The 18,321-nt window shown below is 42.0% G+C and overlaps 1 protein-coding gene across 4 annotated transcripts in view; it reads left to right on the plus strand.

Annotated features, from left to right (window-relative positions):
• The window catches only part of EPG5 (ectopic P-granules 5 autophagy tethering factor), a 128,802-nt gene that overhangs the window by 51,804 nt on the left and 58,677 nt on the right, over nt 1–18,321 (plus strand). For all 4 annotated transcript variants that reach the window (XM_082416690.1, XM_082416689.1, XM_082416692.1 and 1 more), the window contains exons 18-25: nt 4,334–4,478; nt 4,708–4,905; nt 5,294–5,404; nt 6,588–6,710; nt 7,705–7,871; nt 8,691–8,912; nt 10,728–10,851; nt 16,024–16,168. In XM_082416690.1, coding sequence (XP_082272816.1) covers nt 4,334–4,478; nt 4,708–4,905; nt 5,294–5,404; nt 6,588–6,710; nt 7,705–7,871; nt 8,691–8,912; nt 10,728–10,851; nt 16,024–16,168 — 1,235 coding nt within the window. The remainder of the gene's footprint in view (nt 1–4,333; nt 4,479–4,707; nt 4,906–5,293; nt 5,405–6,587; nt 6,711–7,704; nt 7,872–8,690; nt 8,913–10,727; nt 10,852–16,023; nt 16,169–18,321) is intronic.

Raw genomic sequence — 18,321 nt, forward strand, 5'->3', positions numbered from 1 at the left:
AGACCTTTATGATGATCCACTTCCACTTAATGCATAATAAATGATCATTATGCTGTACAATTGATAAACTTACCTGTTGTGTATATGTGTGTCTTTGTGTGAAAATCTGACAGCCGTATGGCCAGGACTGTATGAGATGTTTTTGTGTCATCATCATCACCTAAGTATTCATCATGTAGCACATGCTGTGCCAGACTGGTATTGAAGTGGATAGCCTATCCTTGCATAGGCATAAGGTGAGAGAGATTTAATATAGAACTAATACTGTGTTTTTCTTACTGTTTCATAACTTTGCTTTCAAAGAATTATACTACCGTACAGTATGCCTCTCTCGTAATCGAGAAACTATATCAGGCTGTCATCACAGGTAAGTGGTTTTTTAAAAAATGTAACAGTGTTTCTAATACTGTATTATGAATGTGACTGTCATACTGTATGCCACAAAATTTTTATAACGATTCATTCATTAGTATATAGGCTAGACGACTGTGAAACAATCGTATTGATTATACTAGGCTACCATAAAGCAATCATATTGCTGCTTCTTCATTGTCAATGCAGGAATTGTTCTACCTGTAAATAAATATGAATTTCTTTTTCACATCGTCTTTTCGTTTTTGATGTCTAGTGTTAGCGTGTATAGCATCTACTGTGTTTTATAACATATAAGACAATATTGATGTAGGTACTGACAGGTGATTCATCTTGTAAACAGATGATGTAAACTTACAGTATCAATAGATACAGTACAATACTGTAAATGTATTTTCCTTATGATTTTCGTAATATTTTCTTTTCTCTAGCTCACTTTATGGTAAGAATATAGTATATCATACATATAACATACAAAATACGTGTTAATCGACAGTTTGTATTATTGGTAAAACTTCTGGTCAACAGTAGGCTATTAGTAAAGCTTTGGGGGGAGTCAAAAGTTATACATGGGGGCTTCCCTGGTGGCGCAGTGGTTGAGAATCTGCCTGCCAATGCAGGGGACATGGGTTCGAGCCCTGGTCTGGGAAGATCCCACATGCCGCGGATCAACTAGGCCCGTGAGCCACAATTACTGAGCCTGCGCGTCTGGAGCCTGTGCTCCGCAACAAGAGAGGCCGCGATAATGAGGCCCGCGCACCGCGGTGAAGAGTGGCCCCCACTTGCCACAACTAGAGAAAGCCCTCGCACAGAAATGAAGACCCAACACAGCCAAAAATAAATAAATAAAAATTAAAAAAAAAAAAAAAAGTTATACATGAATTTTCAACTACATGGTGGGTCAGTACCACTAACCCTGTGGGTTCAAGGGTCAACTGTATATGGTAAAAGTATATGGAATTAGGGTAAAAGAAATAGCTGCTTGGGGAGGGAAGAAATTAAGGATGGATACGAATCAAGATTCTTAATTGCACATGATGAAAATTCAGTGCACACTTGTTTTACCAGGAAGGGAATGTATTGGCTCATGTGATTGGGGAAAAAGGCTCTTGATAACAACAGGTCATTCTAAAGTGGTGGTTCTCAACTAGAGGGGTTTTGACCCTCAGGGGACATTTGGTAATGTCTAGAGATCATTTTGGTTGTCACAACCTGTTGGGGTGGGGCAGGTAGGGCAGTTGGTTGGGAGAGGGGGTTGTAGGGGGATTGAGGAGGGCTGCTACTTGAATCTAGTGCACAGAGGTCAGGGATAGTGCTAAACATCCCACAGTGCACAGGAGAGCCTCTCCCAGGAATCAGCTGTCCCAACATGGCAGTAGTTGCAAAGCTGAGAGGCCCTGGGTTAGTATTTCCCTTTCTGTTTATCTACCCTCCCAGGTCCCTTGGCCCTGCTTCTCTCTCTTTCAAACCTTCTCTTGCAGGTGTACTTTTTCCAGGGGAATGAAAGTACACGGCTACAGAGAGAACCAGGCATCATCCTAGTTTCCCATGGGAAAGGCAAATGTTTTTCTTTATCCTTGTTCCTTATAATGATTCCGATTGGTGTGACTTACTCATGTGCTCTCCCTGAGCCTGTCACCTTGACCAGTGGGATTGACCAGTCCTGAGAGGAAGGTGTATAGGGATTCTGTATTGAGAGACCCTCTCTGCCACAACTCTATAGCATGGAGGAAGGACAGTTCCCCTAATGAGAGGATGTGTTAGCAGAAGGGAGACAGAGGATGCTCAGTGAACAGAAGCAACAGATGACCCACAAATATGACTTTGTGGGTTTCTTCTTTTTTTAAAAAATAAATTTATTTATTTGGCTGCGTTGGGTCTTCGTTGCTGCGCATGGCTTTCTCTAGTTGTGGCGAGCGGGGGCTACTCTTCATTGTCGTGTGCGGGCTTCTCATTGTGGTGGCTTCTCTTGTTGCGGAGCACGGGCTCTAGGCACGCGGGCTTCAGTAGTTGTGGCTTGTGGGCTTCAGTAGTTGTGGCTCATGGGCTCTAGAGCACAGGCTCAGTAGTTGTGGCACATGGACTTAGTTGCTCCGCGGCATGTGGGATCTTCCCGGCCCAGGGCTTGAACCCGTGTCCCCTGCATTGGCAGGTGGATTCTTAACCACTGTACCACCAGTGAAGTCCCAAGAGGTACGTTTCTAATTGAGCTTCGGAGTGCAGGTAGGTGTTGGGCCAGTGGAGAGGACATGGCAAGACAGGGCTTTTTCAGTATCCGTAGGGGGTGAGAGGAGGGTCTGGAGAGGACCAGGTTGGGGAGGAGCTGAGTGAAGGCACAGAGGTGGGAAGAAAAATACCTGTCCAGGGAGCTGGGAGGAGGTCATCTGGCTGGAGCCTTTTGAAGAGCGAGGAAGAGGGAGGTGAGGCCTGATGTGGAGGAGGCCTGTATGGCAGGGGACAGGTAGTACGTCCAAAGGCATGAGGGGGACCTTACAGTTTTCCCATTGTGTGTCATTTCAAACAGTGTGTCGCAGACTTGCCTGGGGATGAGAATCACGGGAGGGAGCTTATTAAGTATGGGTTCCCAGCTCTTCCCCTGGAGAGTCTGCTTCAGTAGGAATGGGTTAGGGCCTAGGGACCTTTTTTGGAAAAATTAGCACTCTAGGCCCTGAGCAAGTCTGGGACCACTTGTGTTCTGGTTGGTGCATGGCTTTCAGGGTGGTCAGGCTTGAGTTGTGTCCTCACTCCATCGCTCTCCTAGTGTGAACACAGGTGAGTTCCTTCACTTTTCAGAGCCTCGGTTTCTTTACTTGTATGATGAGATAATGCCATTTCTCATACAGGCTGAGTGTAAGGATTAAGTGATACACAGGCAATTTGATGCCTGCCTGGAACAATTTTAATAAATTGTCTTTAGATTTTTGCGATTTTGAGAGATTTTAAAATTAGATTGAATGGGCTGTTTTCCCCCCCTGGAGTTGTTAAATTTTGAGTAAAGGTAAATCTTTCTAGGCTCCATTTCAGATGTTTCCTCCTCTGTGTCTCTCCCTTTGCCCTCTAATGCCTGCGCTAGCTCTGTCCTCTGAACTCTTACAGGGCTTCATTGCGCCTCTCCTGTCATAGCTTTCCCTTTCTACTAGAGTGGAGTTTGGCCTGTGCTGTACCTCCTGTGAAATGGGAAGCACCCTCACTTAGCAGTAACCTCTGTGCTGCCACCGTCTGTACGATGGGGCGCCAGGAGGGTCAGGCATTGCCCTCAGACACATAGGAAGTGGTCACGTCCTCAGGATGCAGTTACCAATTTTAAGTGCCACGAAGGAAAACAATGGTGCTATGAGGGAGGTTAATGGGTTAGACGTATTTTAGGTGGCGGGGAGGGGTCAGGAAGTCTCTGAGGAAGGGACATTGCAGATGAGATGGGAAGGATGAGTAGGAGTTTGCCAGGTTAGATGTGGGGAAGTGTTTCAGGCAGAAAACCCAGCAGAGGCAAAGGCCCTGAGAGAGGACGGAGCCTGATGCACCCAGGGAACCGAGGGCATGTCCGTGACTTAAATGTGGTGGTATCCGTGCCCCACCCCCCCGCAGTGTTCCATATGCCACTTTATGTGGAGTTGACACCCCATGAAAGATTGCAGAGTGATTCTGTAGACATCTCTACTCTCGTTAGTGGGGGTTGGGAGGGGATAGAGCAGCGCTTTGGGTGTTTTCCCTCTAATGCTCTTTAACTTGCACGGGTTTGTGTGTCTTAGGTCTGTTCACTACATGGGTAGATTTAACCCACGTCAAACTGGAAAACTTTATTCTCCTGAAATTCCTGAAGATTTATCAGAATCCCTAAATAGAGCTTTGGTTTAAAAATGGGACACGTCAGTATTTTTTGTTTCTGTTAAGTAATTAGCCACTGGAAATTCTGTTGACTTCCGACTGGAAGGTAAAGTGCGTTGTCCTATGTGCTCGGCAGGTTTCTGTCACACCTCCTCCTGTTCCTACACTTGGACATCGGTGTCCCTCAGGGTGTCACGCAGCAGGTCACCCACAAGGTGGCACAGCACCTGACAGGAGCCAGCCATGGGGACAACGTGAAGCTTCTCAACAGCATGATCCAGGTCAGGGCCCTGTCAGCCCCTAAGTACACCCTTCCCCGCCTTCCCAATCAAACACCCCTGTGCTAACATGTCTATGTGTTGGTCATTTCAAAGCACTTGGCACAGTGCTTTTGACCAAGAAGGTCAACAGATCTGGGTTTTGTAGTGGAGGTAGGTATTATTTAATTAGTGTTTTAAAAATGGGAGGCTGGTTATTACCTTTCACGTCACCTGAGCCCTTTCTCCGCAGGCCCACATCTCTGTAAGCACTCAGCTCAATGAAGTGGGCCCGGTTGCCGTATTAGAGTTCTGGGTTCAGGCTCTTATAAGCCAACATCTTTGGTACCGAGAACAACCCATCCTCTTCCTCATGGACCATTTGTGTAAAACAGCTTTTCAGCTGATGCAGGAAGACTGTGTGCAGAAATTGCTCTACCAGCAACATAAGGTAAACCTGTTAGAGAATTTATCTTTCAGTCGTCAGCTAGATAGTAGTCTTCTAAGGAGGTTCCCCCACATGCACCCTTCTCAGTACTGCTCTGTGGCCACTGCCTTTTTAAAGCTCTGCCTTAACAGTGTCTTATCCAGTAACCGTAGTCTGCTAAGTGCAGATCCTCATAAAGCCAAAGGAAGGACACCCCAGGAGGAGCGCTGCTCGTTACATTTGGCTGTAATGCGCAGCCTGGGATTGTAACTGCTGGTGGACTAATTACTGAAATCTGTGTCTTACCAGAATCTTCCATTGTAGTAAGGTAATTGCTGATATTCTTGAAAAGCTCATTGATTGTGTTTTTTAAAGCCTCCACTCTCTGCTCCACATGCTCCCCCTGGTGTAGAATGCTTTGGGCTACCACTGTGACCGGAGTCTGCTCTCTTCTTTGGTGAGCTGGATCGTGGCAGGCAACATCACTCCTTCCTTTGTGGAGGGCTTGGCCACACCCACTCAGGTAGGAAACCCACTGTGGACCATTTGTTATCTTTTTGAACTTTAGTATTGTTATCATCCTTACCTACATTACTAATAGTCTAAAATAACATCTTTTAACACTTTCTATGCATAGGAATACTTTTTCATTTAATCCTCACAGTAGCCCTCTGCTGAGGTTGTGCTGTTGCTATTCCTGTCTCACAGGGGTGTTAACTGAGGTTTTATGGAGTCAAGTGGCTGGCTCAGCGTCAGACTCCAACTGCCTGACTGCAGAGCCTGCCCAGCTGCAGGGCAGAGCGTTTAAGCGTGGACACTGGAGCCAGACCACCCGGGGTTCAGCCTTGGTTCTGCCATTTGCTAGTGCTGTGCCTTGGGCAGCTGGCTAACCTCTTTGTCCTCAGTTTCCTCAACAGTCAAATGGGAATAATGATCGCACCTACATGTAAAGCGCTTAGAACAGTGTTTGCTAGGTGTTGGCTGTTATAGTTATCATCATTATCATTAATTCGCAGCATTACTTTCATCATTATCACCACCTCTCAGGACTTTGTGTGTCCCATTATGTCTCTGTTTTATCACTTAAATTAGTAGTAACATCCTTCAGCTTCGCATCACACACTTACCTCCTGCTCTTCCTCATACCTCTTGTGGTCCAGCTGAAACACGCTCCATGCTGTTTATCTGCATACATCTCTGGAGTTTCCATCTTTTGCTTAGCTGATTCTCTTACCAGGCATGCCTTCCCCTCCAGTCTCTGCCTAGAGTCTTCTGTGGTATATTTACCTTCTCTGATCCCACCCTACCTCCTCTGGTTTCCCATAGCACTCGACCCCTGATTCAGTACTCACACTTCTCACTTTACATTTTGGTTACTTATATTAGTTTTGTCTCCTCTGGTGAATGCAAAACTTCTTAAGGGCAGAGCTCACATCTGGCCCTCTTTCCTGTCCCTCGTGCATACGGAACCTGCCCACTAAAGTTGAGCAAACAAACATCTTTTACTAAAGTAACCTTTCTAAAGTAATTTAACAGTTTTCAGTGGCCTATTTCATGTAAATTTATATCTGTGATAAGAGTAGAAATAAGTATAAAAACTATGTTAATTTTAGGAACTGTAATGTTTATTTGGGGAATGTGAGGATGTATTTTGTCTGTCTGAGTTAGTAGCTCATTCCCCTCACCTTTACCTGGTGTTATTGTAGGTCTGGTTTGCATGGACAGTCCTGAACATGGAATCCATCTTTGAAGAAGACTCCCAGCTCCGAAGAGTTGTTGAAGGGGAATTGGTTACAAACTCTGCATTTACCCCTGACCAAGCTCTGAAGGTGCAAATAGCATTCTGCATTTGAGTGGTAGAAGGTGGTTGACACTTTGATGCTGATGGGTTCACCTATAGCTTTTGGACTTCTGTGTTTTCTTTTGTTGTGAATGTTTGGAAAGCACAATAACCAAACTAATGCTTAACATGGTGTAATTGAAGTGTATACCTCCTTCCCAAGGTTCTTTTAACATTGAGAGTCACAACCTAATAATTTGAGGCCGTGTTCATTGCATGTATAAAGGGGATTGCCTTTGTTTTAAAGCAGCAGAATCCCCTAGAGAGCTTGTTAAAAATCGGATTCCTGGACCCCAACCTCTGGGATTCTGAGTCTGGAGTGGGATCAGGAATTTATTTTTAAAAACTCCCTAGCTGATCCTTAGGCGAACTAAAGTGTGAGAAAGACTGGAATGAGGCTTTAGAATTAAAGACTTTCTATTTTCAGGTCCTATAGTATAGACTTTGCTTTTGGATTTCAGAGCCTGTCAAGGGATTTATCATTCTTGAACGTCCATTTAAAATCTAAATTTTTGGGACTTCCCTGGTGGTTAAGATTCTGCACTTCCAATGCAGGGGTCGCAGGTCCGACCCCTCGTCACGGAACTGAGATCCCACATGTCATGCGGCGTGGCCAAAAAAAAAAAAAATCTCAATTTTCAAGAGGTTGATAAAATTTACTTTGGCTTTTATATTATTCTTGCACTATAGTGTTTTACATGCAAAGGAATGGAAAGGCATGGAAATGAGATTAGACTAGGTGATGCTTAAGACCCAGTCCAATTCTGGGGTCTGTGAAATTCTTGAAAAAAAGCTGCCCTACATGTCTTGCTACTAAGGTTAAAGTGTTAGCTAGCGGGTTGGAGAAGTAAGGTTTATATGACTTTTCTTTTTTCTTATTGATTCAAAAACACCATGTTCAGCATTTCATTTGAATCACTTAGGAAGTGACTGTTTGCAATTGTGGTCATTACATGGTTGCTCAAAGCCCGCCTCTTTTGTAGAAAGCCCAGGCTCAGCTGAAACTCCCCATCGTCCCGTCCCTCCAGAGGCTGCTGATTTATCGTTGGGCCCACCAGGCTCTCGTCACGCCTTCTGACCATCCTCTTTTGCCACTCATTTGGCAGAAGTTCTTCCTCCTGTATCTTCACCGCCCAGGACCGCAATATGGGTATGGTACCCAGAGTAGTAGTAAGTTTCTGTGAATCAGTTCCTGCCTTTGCATTGCTCTGCAGCTCTGTGTTCTCACACTGTGGCGTGGGAGTTAGAGTCATTCTCTGGCTAGGAGCCTCCCTCCTTTCCTGTTTCACGTCTATTAGACTAGACCTTTTCTGAGTTCAGGGTATCCTGTGGCCGCTGTCTCTTTACCACCCCCCATACCCAGTTTGGTGAAGACAACACCCTGGGACCCTGCAAGGTTAAGCAGAGAGCTTCTGGAGCTGCAAAGGGAGAGACTGTCCCAAGCTGAGGCTGCTTGTGTGGCCATGGTGGAGCATGTTCCGGGGGACTGGTGATGGGTAGTGCCGCTGTGGACGAAGGCCAGGCAGTGACTGGGTGGAGTCCAGCATTTCCGCTGGATGTGAAGGGACTCTGGCCAGCTGTGGCTGCTCACTGTCACTGACCATCGCTGTCTGGCTCCAGCTCTGTGTCTAGTGCACCTGCACTCCCTTAACTCACCCCTTTGAAACATACGGATGTTGATTCTTCAGCACTTCTGTTTTCTACCAGATTGCAAGTTCTTTAAGAAAAGGGACTATCTTTAATCTCTTCTGTACCTCTAAGTGGTGACAGTGTCTTGAATTTGCATAGCATTTCGTTCTTTTAAAAACTGCTTTTGTATGCGCCATCTTGTTGGAGCCTCATTATAACCATTGAGATAGAGATAGTATGTATTAATTTAATAAACTGACTTAACAGACTGTAATTTTGTGTCACATAGAAAGAGCATCTTGTGTTGATCCTGTTGTGATCTGTGCTTGCATTTTTTAAGGCTACCCATAGATGGTTGTATTGGAAGAAGGTTTTTTCAAAGCCCTACTCATATCAATTTGCTGAAAGAAATGAAGAGGCGTCTGACTGAGGTGGCTGACTTCCACCATGCTGCGAGCAAGGCCCTCCGAGTTCCAGCAGAGGGCAGTGAAGGGCTGCCAGCGACCCAGGCTGGCACCCCTGCTTACCTGACTTCACCAGAACTGCACACGGAGCTCGTGAGGTGAGGCATGGCTATTTAGCCATTTATGTTGTTGTTTGCAGCACAGGTACTTGTGCCGGCTCTTTGATTTGTGTTACAGCTGCTGGATGTTATTCTCTTAACCTGTTAGATTGAATATGGAAGGTGGTTTTGACTATAGGTTTGCATCCTGTAATGTTTCTCTTTTGTGTTATGAGAGTGAATCAGCAATTTGGATGTACCTCTGTGAAGTGCCTGGAGTCTGAGTGAAAGCTCTTAAACCGGAGGGCTGGTGACCTCTTCTATTTCTTTATTTAACAACAGAAACAAACCCAAAGAAGTGATAATAGCAGGTTAACAACTAGTAAAGCCTGCTAGGATAGTTCTCTAAAAGAAATAAACGACCCAGGCAGGGTTCTTTAAGTGAGGTTCATAGGCCCTCTAGGGGATTGTGGGATCCACCTGGGGTGCGGTGGATTCATAATCTTTGAAAACTGCTTCTAAAAATAGGCTTAATATTTGCATCCCCTAAAAGGTTAAGAACTCTGAGGTAAGTGTGTGTCCCTTTCACACTGTTCTTTCACCCTTCATTTGTAAGCTTGATGTAAACGAGATATTAGTCTTATAAATAAGACTTAATAAAAACGGCTCTTAATAATGAACTCTGAATACAAAGTGAATACAGATGTCTCGGTGAGGAAACCCAGTGTTTCGATCCAGCACTCAGGCTTCAGGCTTGATTGACCTCAAAACCTTAGGGCTTCTCTCAGCCTCCAGAATGATTTCTCCCTGTCTCTTCCTTGCTTGAAGGAAAATGTATTTTTAGCTGGGCTTAACCATTGGGAAGGCTTTATCTTTGAACATTTAGATCAGCTAAGAAAGTCTTTGATGTTCCCTTTTGCCCAACTTTGGCATGTTGTGAAGTAGACATATAACCCAGTCAAGCTGAAAGAGAGCGCCGTCCCAGCCTCTCCTGTTTAAGAGCCTCAAAGCTCTGTCCCTGGGTCTCTTCCTACATAGACTGCTGCCAGGGTAAAGGCGGTATTTTTCCACTTTATTGAGAAAAGTCCAGCCACACCTCCTGGTCCCCACCTGGTACTTTGTTTGTAATTTGTGTGCTGTAGACTACTCTGGTACCTGTTGCTGCAAACAACTGCTTAAAATACCAGTGATCTGAGCTAAATGGACTGTCTTCCTTGTAAAAACAAAACAAAATAAAAACAAAGGAAGCATCATTAAATTTTTAAAAAAGTTTTTACTGGAAAATAGAGAACTTTTTTTTTTTCCTGTTTTTAGCTTTCTTCTGTTCCTTCCTCATGGGAACAGGGTGCATACATGCTATGGGTTCTATTTGTGATTCTTTGAGGCAGGGGATTGTCATTGAGCCTAAAGCTGGCAGGTTCTTCCAATGCATAAGTTTAAAATGGCTTTTAATATTTTCTCTGAAAGACAGAAAAGGTGTTTATTTGAATGCTATCTAAACTTTTCCAAGCACCAAGGCTCACTGTGACTGATTGTCCAGGAAAGAAAAGCTTGAAATTCAGATCCTTGGTCTGTGTTAAAGTCACCTTCTCCAGTTATTTTTTTCTGTGTACTGTATTTAACCCTCTTTAGTAATAGAGTTCACAGAGCCCTTTCTTCACTCCTCTTGTTTTAGCAATTATTGCATCGTATTTAAATGATTTGTGACCTTTCTCCCTTGCTGGCCCTTCTTGGGAGTGTGGTGGTTGGAAACATTTTCTGTGTTATGTGCTTCCGAACTTTTATCTTTTAGTGCCAGTGCTCCTACAGGTGTAAGAAACTTCATTTGCCTGCACATCTTTTTGTATTTTATGTAATTATGTTTTTTTCTTTTAGGCTCTTCAATGTATATATATTATGGCTAGAAGATGAGACTTTTCAAAAAGGAGATACGTATATCCCTTCTCTGCCAAAGCATTATGATATTCACAGGCTAGCAAAAGTGATGCAGAATCAGCAGGTAAAACTATGGCAATGTCTCTCTTAGCGTATCTAACTGTAATTTGAATTGGTCACTTTTATAACCTAATGGTAAAACCCCTTGTTGATACGGAAATCGGGTCACTGGGATGGTCATTGTTCTTGTGGTTTTGTCAATATATAAGTGATTTTTTTGTAGGATTATTTCCTTTTGAATCTCTGACCCCACTATGGCCTCACCTGAAGGCTTGAAGCTCATTCTGGGACCTTCTACAGCCTCATAAACACAGCCTTTCTCTGACTGTATTCTTCCTTGTTTTAAATCATCAGCAGCTGAACACTTTTAAGCAGTCATCTCTACTTCCATAAAACTGTGTAAGAATTTGTTAAGATTGTTAAGATTCATACGTTGTATAGCAAGTTAGTAGCATGGAGATAGGGAGTTCACCTTTGTTTGCCTTTGGAGATGACTTACTTGTAGCTATCACAGTTTTGGTTGCCCTTTTGGAGGTACTCAATTCTAGTCTTCACATATCCTAATTTGTTCTCTCCCTAGTACCCAAGCAAAGATGTCTGTGGTCTTTTTTAGGCCAAAACTTCTGAGTTTTCTCTAAGCTTCTGTAGCTATCATTTGTGTGAGTGTGTGTGTGTGTGTGTGTGTGTGTGTGTGTGTATGTATGTATGTAGGTGTGTGTGTGTAGACATATCTCTCCTGTTCCAGTTTCTTTTTTCTAGGGGTTGAACTCTACTGGGCATTGTCCCCCAACATTGGATGGGATTTAGGATCCTCTAAGACTTGAGAGACTTCAATTTGGGTCTTTAAACCTAGTTGCTTCCACACTGTATATACTATTTCATCTCTAGTAGGTGTCGTTCACTTTCTTCTGTGTTCTTTGTCTTTCCTTCCTCTCTTTTCTTCTTTCTTCTTTCCTTCCCTTCCTTCTGTGAGTATCTATTGAATGCCTTTAAGGTGTCAGGCATCTAATACCAAAGATGAAAAGAAACTTGATGCAGTCTCTGCCTTTAAGGTGCTTACTGTCAAATGGGGGACTAAATAATTATTTCATCCGGTGATGAAGACTGTGGGGGTGGAATGCACAGGGTGCTGTGGAAACATGCACAAATGGCACATGATTCAGACTGAGGCTGGAGTGTGACCCTTGAACTGAGCCCTAAAGGACAAATGGGAGTTCTCAGGTTGAAAGGAAGATATGGTGATGCGGAGTGGCAGAGAGGATGTTACCAGCAGGACGTCTTTTTCCAGAGTCTTTGTTTGAAGAGCTATTGAAATAGCAGGAGTAGTTAAATGGATGAATTAAAAATATATTGAGCTCATGCAGCTCAATAACAAAAAAACGAACAACCCAATCCAAAAATGGGCAGAAGACCTAAATAGACATTTCTCCAAAGAAGATATACAGATTGCCAACAGACACATGAAAGAATGCTCAACATCATTAATCATTAGAGAAATGCAAATCAAAACTACAATGAGATATCATCTCACACCGGTCAGAATGGCCATCATCAAAAAATCTAGAAACAATAAATGCTGGAGAGGGTGTGGAGGAAAGGGAACACTCTTGCACTGTTGGTGGGAATGTAAATTGATACAGCCACTATGGAGAACAGTATGGAGGTTCCTTAAAAAACTACAAATAGAACTACCATACGACCCAGCAATCCCACTACTGGGCATATACCCTGAGAAAACCATAGTTCAAAAAGAGTCATGTACCAAAATGTTCATTGCAGCTCTATTTACAATAGCCAGGACATGGAAGCAACCTAAATGTCCATCGACAGATGAATGGATAAAGAAGATGTGGCACATATATACAATGGAATATTACTCAGCCATAAAAAGAAATGAAATGGAGGTATTTGTAATGAGGTGGATGGAGTTAGAGTCTGTCATACAGAGTGAAGTAAGTCAGAAAGAGAAAAACAAATACAGTATGCTAACACATATATACGGAATCTAAGGAAAAAAAAAAAAAAAAGGCCATGAAGAACCTAGTGGCAAGACGGGAATAAAGACACAGACCTACTAGAGAATGGACTTGAGGATATGGGGAGGGGGTGGGGTGAGATGTGACAGGGTGAGAGAGTGTCATGGACATATATACACTACCAAATGTAAAACAGATAGCTAGTGGGAAGCAGCCGCATAGCACAGGGAGATCAGCTCGGTGCTTTGTGACCACCTAGAGGGGTGGGATGGGGAGGGTGGGAGGGAGGGAGATGCAAGAGGGAAGAGATATGGGAACATATTGTATATGTATAACTGATACACTTTGTTATATAGCAGAAGCTAACACACCATTGTAAGGCAATTATACTTCAATAAAGATGTTTAAAATATATATATATATATATTGAAGAAGAATTAGTAGAATCAATAGGATTTTTAGATTAGGACTGATACAGTTGTAGGGCAGATCAGATAGTACAAGGACTTCCAAATTCGTAGCTTGGGCAGCTGCTGTTTACAGTACTGGAAGAGGAAGTGCCTGAGGGGCTTCAAGGAGAGCTCTTATTAAAGAGTTGGTGGGGAGGGGATATACAGGTCTAGAGTTCAGGAATGGGGTAGTGTAGGAAATGTGGGTGTAATGGTAATAGAGTATTTGGATTAAGAAGAGGACTGAAGATGGAACTGAGAAGTAACATTGAAAGGCACAGAGAAATAAGGCTGAGAATACAGGGCCAGAGAAATAGGAAAAATACACAAATGGTCATGGTATCCTGAAATCTTTTGAGTGCAGGTCCATACTCATGTCTTCTTTATACTCCACAACCCAAAGCCTTATCTGAGAATTTGCATGTAGTAGGTACTTGGTCAGTGTTTTAAAAAATTAATCATAGCTTTCTTGGTTCTCTGATATTTATCTTGGTTCCCCAGCATCTACATGGTTAATTGCTTTCTTTTTTTTTTTAAGTCTTTGCTTGCCATTTGATTTTTAAAAAATTTTTATTTATTTATTAAAAAATTTTTTTTATTGGAGTATAGTTGTTTTACAATGTTGTGTTAGTTTCTGCTGGCCTTTTAATTTTATAGCTCGTATTTTGAATCAGTAATTCAGGTTCAGAGTTATTCTGTCTTTTAGTGGTTTCTGAAACATCTCTGCTTACCCATTGTTAATTCTCTGTATTCTTTTCTAATTGTTAGCCTCTGTCAACAGTACGTTAGCACAGAGGTGGAGAAAGTGACATCCAGACCCCAGTTAAAGGAGATGTGTATACACAGTAGGAGCGTCTGGTACAGCACCTCAAACAGTTTGGTGCGTCCAAGATCCAGGCTTGTGATCAGGATGACTTTGGAGTTCCTTCTCTGAGTCTGGAATGCCTTGTGCCATGATTGGTTTGGAAATAACGATTTAGGACTTCATGGGAGTGTGCTAATTGAGAAGCCTGAAACATTTTTACATTTATAGGTATCCTTTAGAACACTCAAAATCAGAAAAAAAAAAGAAAACCATCGTCCACAAAACCACAGTCCATATCTGCTCATCAGCTATTACTGTTTGAAGTAGTTTTTGGTGTTCATTGATAGTTGACTTTCTTTTTTACTAATGGCAGTCCACCATTCTAATATGTAGTCATCACCAGAGTGAAATATATGTCAGACATATATTTTATGCAAGACAAATATGCAAAATATGCAAGACAGCTCACTGGAGAGTGGGAGGAAAATACTGTAATTTCTGTTTCTATTATTTTTGGTCAATCATATCTATTATTTATTTTACCTTTTATAATGAAAAATTCAATCATACAGAAAAATAGAATAGTATAATAGACATGCCCTTCTCCCTCTGCCTGTATGTATCATGTGTCTAGTTTCACCTATAGCCAATCCAATCCCACCACCATGTTGGAGCTAATCCTAGAGGGCATTTGATACGTATTTTAAAAGACGAAGATTAAAAAAAATAACAGGGCATCCCTGGTGGCGCAGTGGTTAAGAATCTGCCTGCCAGTGCAAGGGACACAGGTTCAAGCCCTGGCTGGGCAAGATCCCACATGCTGCGGAGCAACTAAGCCCTTGCGCCACAACTACTGAGCCTGAGCTCTGGAGCCTGCAAGCCACAACTACTGAGCCCATGTGCCACAACTACTGAAGCCTGAGTGCCTAGAGCCTTGTGCTCCGCAACAAGAGAAGCCATGACAATGACAAGCCCACGCACCGCAACGAAGAGTAGCCCCCACTCACTGCAGCTAGAGAAAGCCCACGCACAGCAACGAAGACCCAACAGAGCCAAAAATAAATAAATAAATAAATTTATTAAAAAAAAATAATAGCATAACCCAAGAGCATTTACATCTGAAATATATTAACAGTAATTTCTTAATATCAAATATCTAGACAGTGTTCAAATTTCCAGTGCTCTTACAAATGTCATAAAAGTTTTGTTTTTATTTACTTTTACAGTTTGTTTGAATCAGAGTCTGCATTTTGTAATTGGTTGATAGTTCTTATTAATCTGTTTAAATCTATAGGTCCTCCCCTTATCCTGTTTTTTAAAGTGCAATTTATTTGTTGAAGAAACTGGGTAGTTTGTCCATAGAGCTTCCCCACAGTTTGGATTTTGCTGATTATATGTTTGTGGTGTAGTTTAATATGTTTTTCTGTCCCCTGTATTTCCTGTAAGTTGGTATTGGGACCTAGGGCTTGATATAATCCAGATCCAATTATTTTCAATATATTTATTTTTTATCTCTTTAAAATTTGTTTTTGTTTTTTTTACCTATGTCTTGTATTAGTTCAGTAGTATATGTATGTAATTTATAAATATACATTTAGTGAGGCTGTTGCAATAATTTTTTCCAGTCATGGTACGCAATCAAAAAGTTTTGAGATTCCTAAGGTTGTTAGACATTTTATTTTTTAATTTATTTATTTGGCCACACCACGCGGCTTGCAGGATCTTAGTTCCCTGACCAGGGATTGAACCCGGGCCCTAGGCAGTTCAAGTGCCAAGTCCTAACCACTGTACTGCCAGGGAATTCCCTAGAGTGCCCATTTTTTTTTTTTTTTTTTTTTTTTTCCTAGAGTGCCCATTTTAAATGCGATTTATCCTAATGCTTGGAGAACTTGGAGTGGACCACCTCATGTTGAAACTTATGGGTTCACTTTAAAGTTAAATATACAGTTTTATATGTGAATATGTGATTCATCTCTGAAAGTTAAAGTCCTGTGGTTCCATTTTAGGACCTGTGGATGGAGTATTTGAACATGGAGCGCATACATTATGAGTTTCAGGAAACCATTAGTCTGTGGATGCAGGCCAAGCTTGAGTCCCATTCTACACCCTGCAGTTCGTCAGTGCCGCTGGACTTCACTGATCCTTTGTTGGGTGAGTTGTGTGAGTGAGCATCAGACCCTTTGAATGAATGAGTGAGTGAATGAATGAGTGAATGAATGGGTGAGTGAGTGAATCAGAGCCACTGAGGGTTAAGGTTCACAAAGTGTACCCCTCAGTGAGAACTGCTTTTTTAGGAGTTCATTGTTAACTTGTTAACCACTTGGGGTTAGGTTATGCTTTGAATGAGAGAAATTCCAAGAACAGTGAGGACTTAAATAAGATAGGGATTTTTTTTCCATGTAAAAGAAGTCTGGAGGCAGGCAGTTCAGAGCAGTAGCTTTATGGCCTGAAAGCCTTCAAGGACCCGTGCTCCTCCTATCTTGCTGTCTCACTGTGTTCACATCTGGCATCCACTTATGGTTCAAGGTGGCTGCTTAAGCTTAAGCTGTCACATTTGCATTCCATTCAGCGGGTAGGGAAGTCTCCCTCTTTTAAGGACTCTTTCAGGAAGCTGCTCATAGACTTTCCAGTTACATCTCATTGGCCCACACTGAGGCATGACTCTTGCCATGGAGTTTCCCCCGTCTGGATGTTGCTAATTATACCTTTGTGGTATAGTTTAATATGTTTTTCTGTCCCCTGTATTTCCTGTAAATTGGTATTGGAAAAGTGATTAGGTAGCTTGTGGTTCATTTTCTCCATGATGCTTTAAAAAGACATTTTAATTGACTTACAACATGTAAAGTAAAAGCTAGAATTTAATTATTTGGGGTTTGCCTTGAGCCGATAAGGAACCTGAAGTGTATGGTGATTAGGTAACTTTCTGAAGTCACAAAGCTGGGGCTTTGAAGAGCAGGCTTCAGAGACCCTGCTCTTCACCACTTGTCTTGTTTCTGGCGATCACTACAGGTTGCAGTTCTAAATAAAATTAAAGCCTAGATTTTTAAATAATTAGTTTCAGGTTTTTCTCAGATGAGAGCAGGTTAGATGATGATTATATCAAACGATGGAACTTGTGATTGTGATTGTAGGAAAAATTTCAGCAGCTCTTCATAGGTTATTGTATACCTACGACACCAACTTCTTTTTCTTAAATTTGTTGGCTTTGTAACTTTTTGTCAGTTGTGGTCCAGAGTTGTGATTATAGTTAAATATGCTCTGAATTAAGTTTTTTTCTGTCTTTTGTTTTGTATTTAAAGTACCACCCTTGATTTTTCTTTCGTAATAAGTTATATTGGGTTAGAAAAAGACCCTCCCCACCTCCCCCACCCCCATTTTCCTTTAGAGTCATGACCTAATGTTGCTTGAAAGAAACTTGAACATAGTCAGGAGTCTTACCCCATGGTGAATATCCAGCTTTGTTACATTCTGTGCATAGAGTGGTAGTTCTAGTGGAAAAACCCCAGCTATAAGGGACGGTCCTGGACTTGACCTGTTTGGAATGTTAAATTCCATCTGTTTGGATTACAAACAATACAAGTTTTCTTATGCCAAGTAAAGTCATGGCTATTAAGTTTTCTTTAATTTTTCTTAACAAGAATAGAAAATTGAATGCTATATCTGGAATGAAATCGGAAATTCAGAGTAGTCCCTTAAGTACTTTGTTGACTTACTGACTTGAAATTCCCTTGACCTCTCCCGACCTCTGCTATCTTACATGACAGCATTTTTCTTCATGTTCTTCAGTCCCTATGAGCTGTGTGGTATGTGGATAGTGTAGTGAAAAGAAAGGAAGGGAAGATAGGAATTTATTGGACACCTACTGTGTATTCAGCTGTGTACTAAGTGTAGAAATATAAACATTTAAGTTGGATTGACCAGTATGAGATCATGTGAAATCTAGTGCAAAGTTGCATGGTACAGATTTACCGTTTTTTACCTTTATTTTTCTTATATGGTACATGATTTCTTATTTGGACTCGTAAATCAGTTTTTGAGTGAATGAACAAATGAATGAATGAATGACTGTATGACTACATAAATATAAGTTCTGTAGGAGTTCATGCCCATGTCTTCATTTATTTTAACTCTACTACTCTGCACCCTCCTGTTCAAACCTTGGCCTAATGCAGGACTTTTTACTCAGCTTCATTACATAATGCCCATTCCTCTTTCTCCTATTCCTATGAAGTTTATTTGGATGATTGCATTAAACTCTTAACTGGGCTACCTGCCCCATTTCCCCAGTCCACTGTCCAGATGAT

The sequence above is a fragment of the Balaenoptera physalus genome, assembly GCF_965194825.1.
Source record: "Balaenoptera physalus genome assembly, chromosome: 12".
NCBI lineage: Eukaryota > Metazoa > Chordata > Mammalia > Artiodactyla > Balaenopteridae > Balaenoptera > Balaenoptera physalus.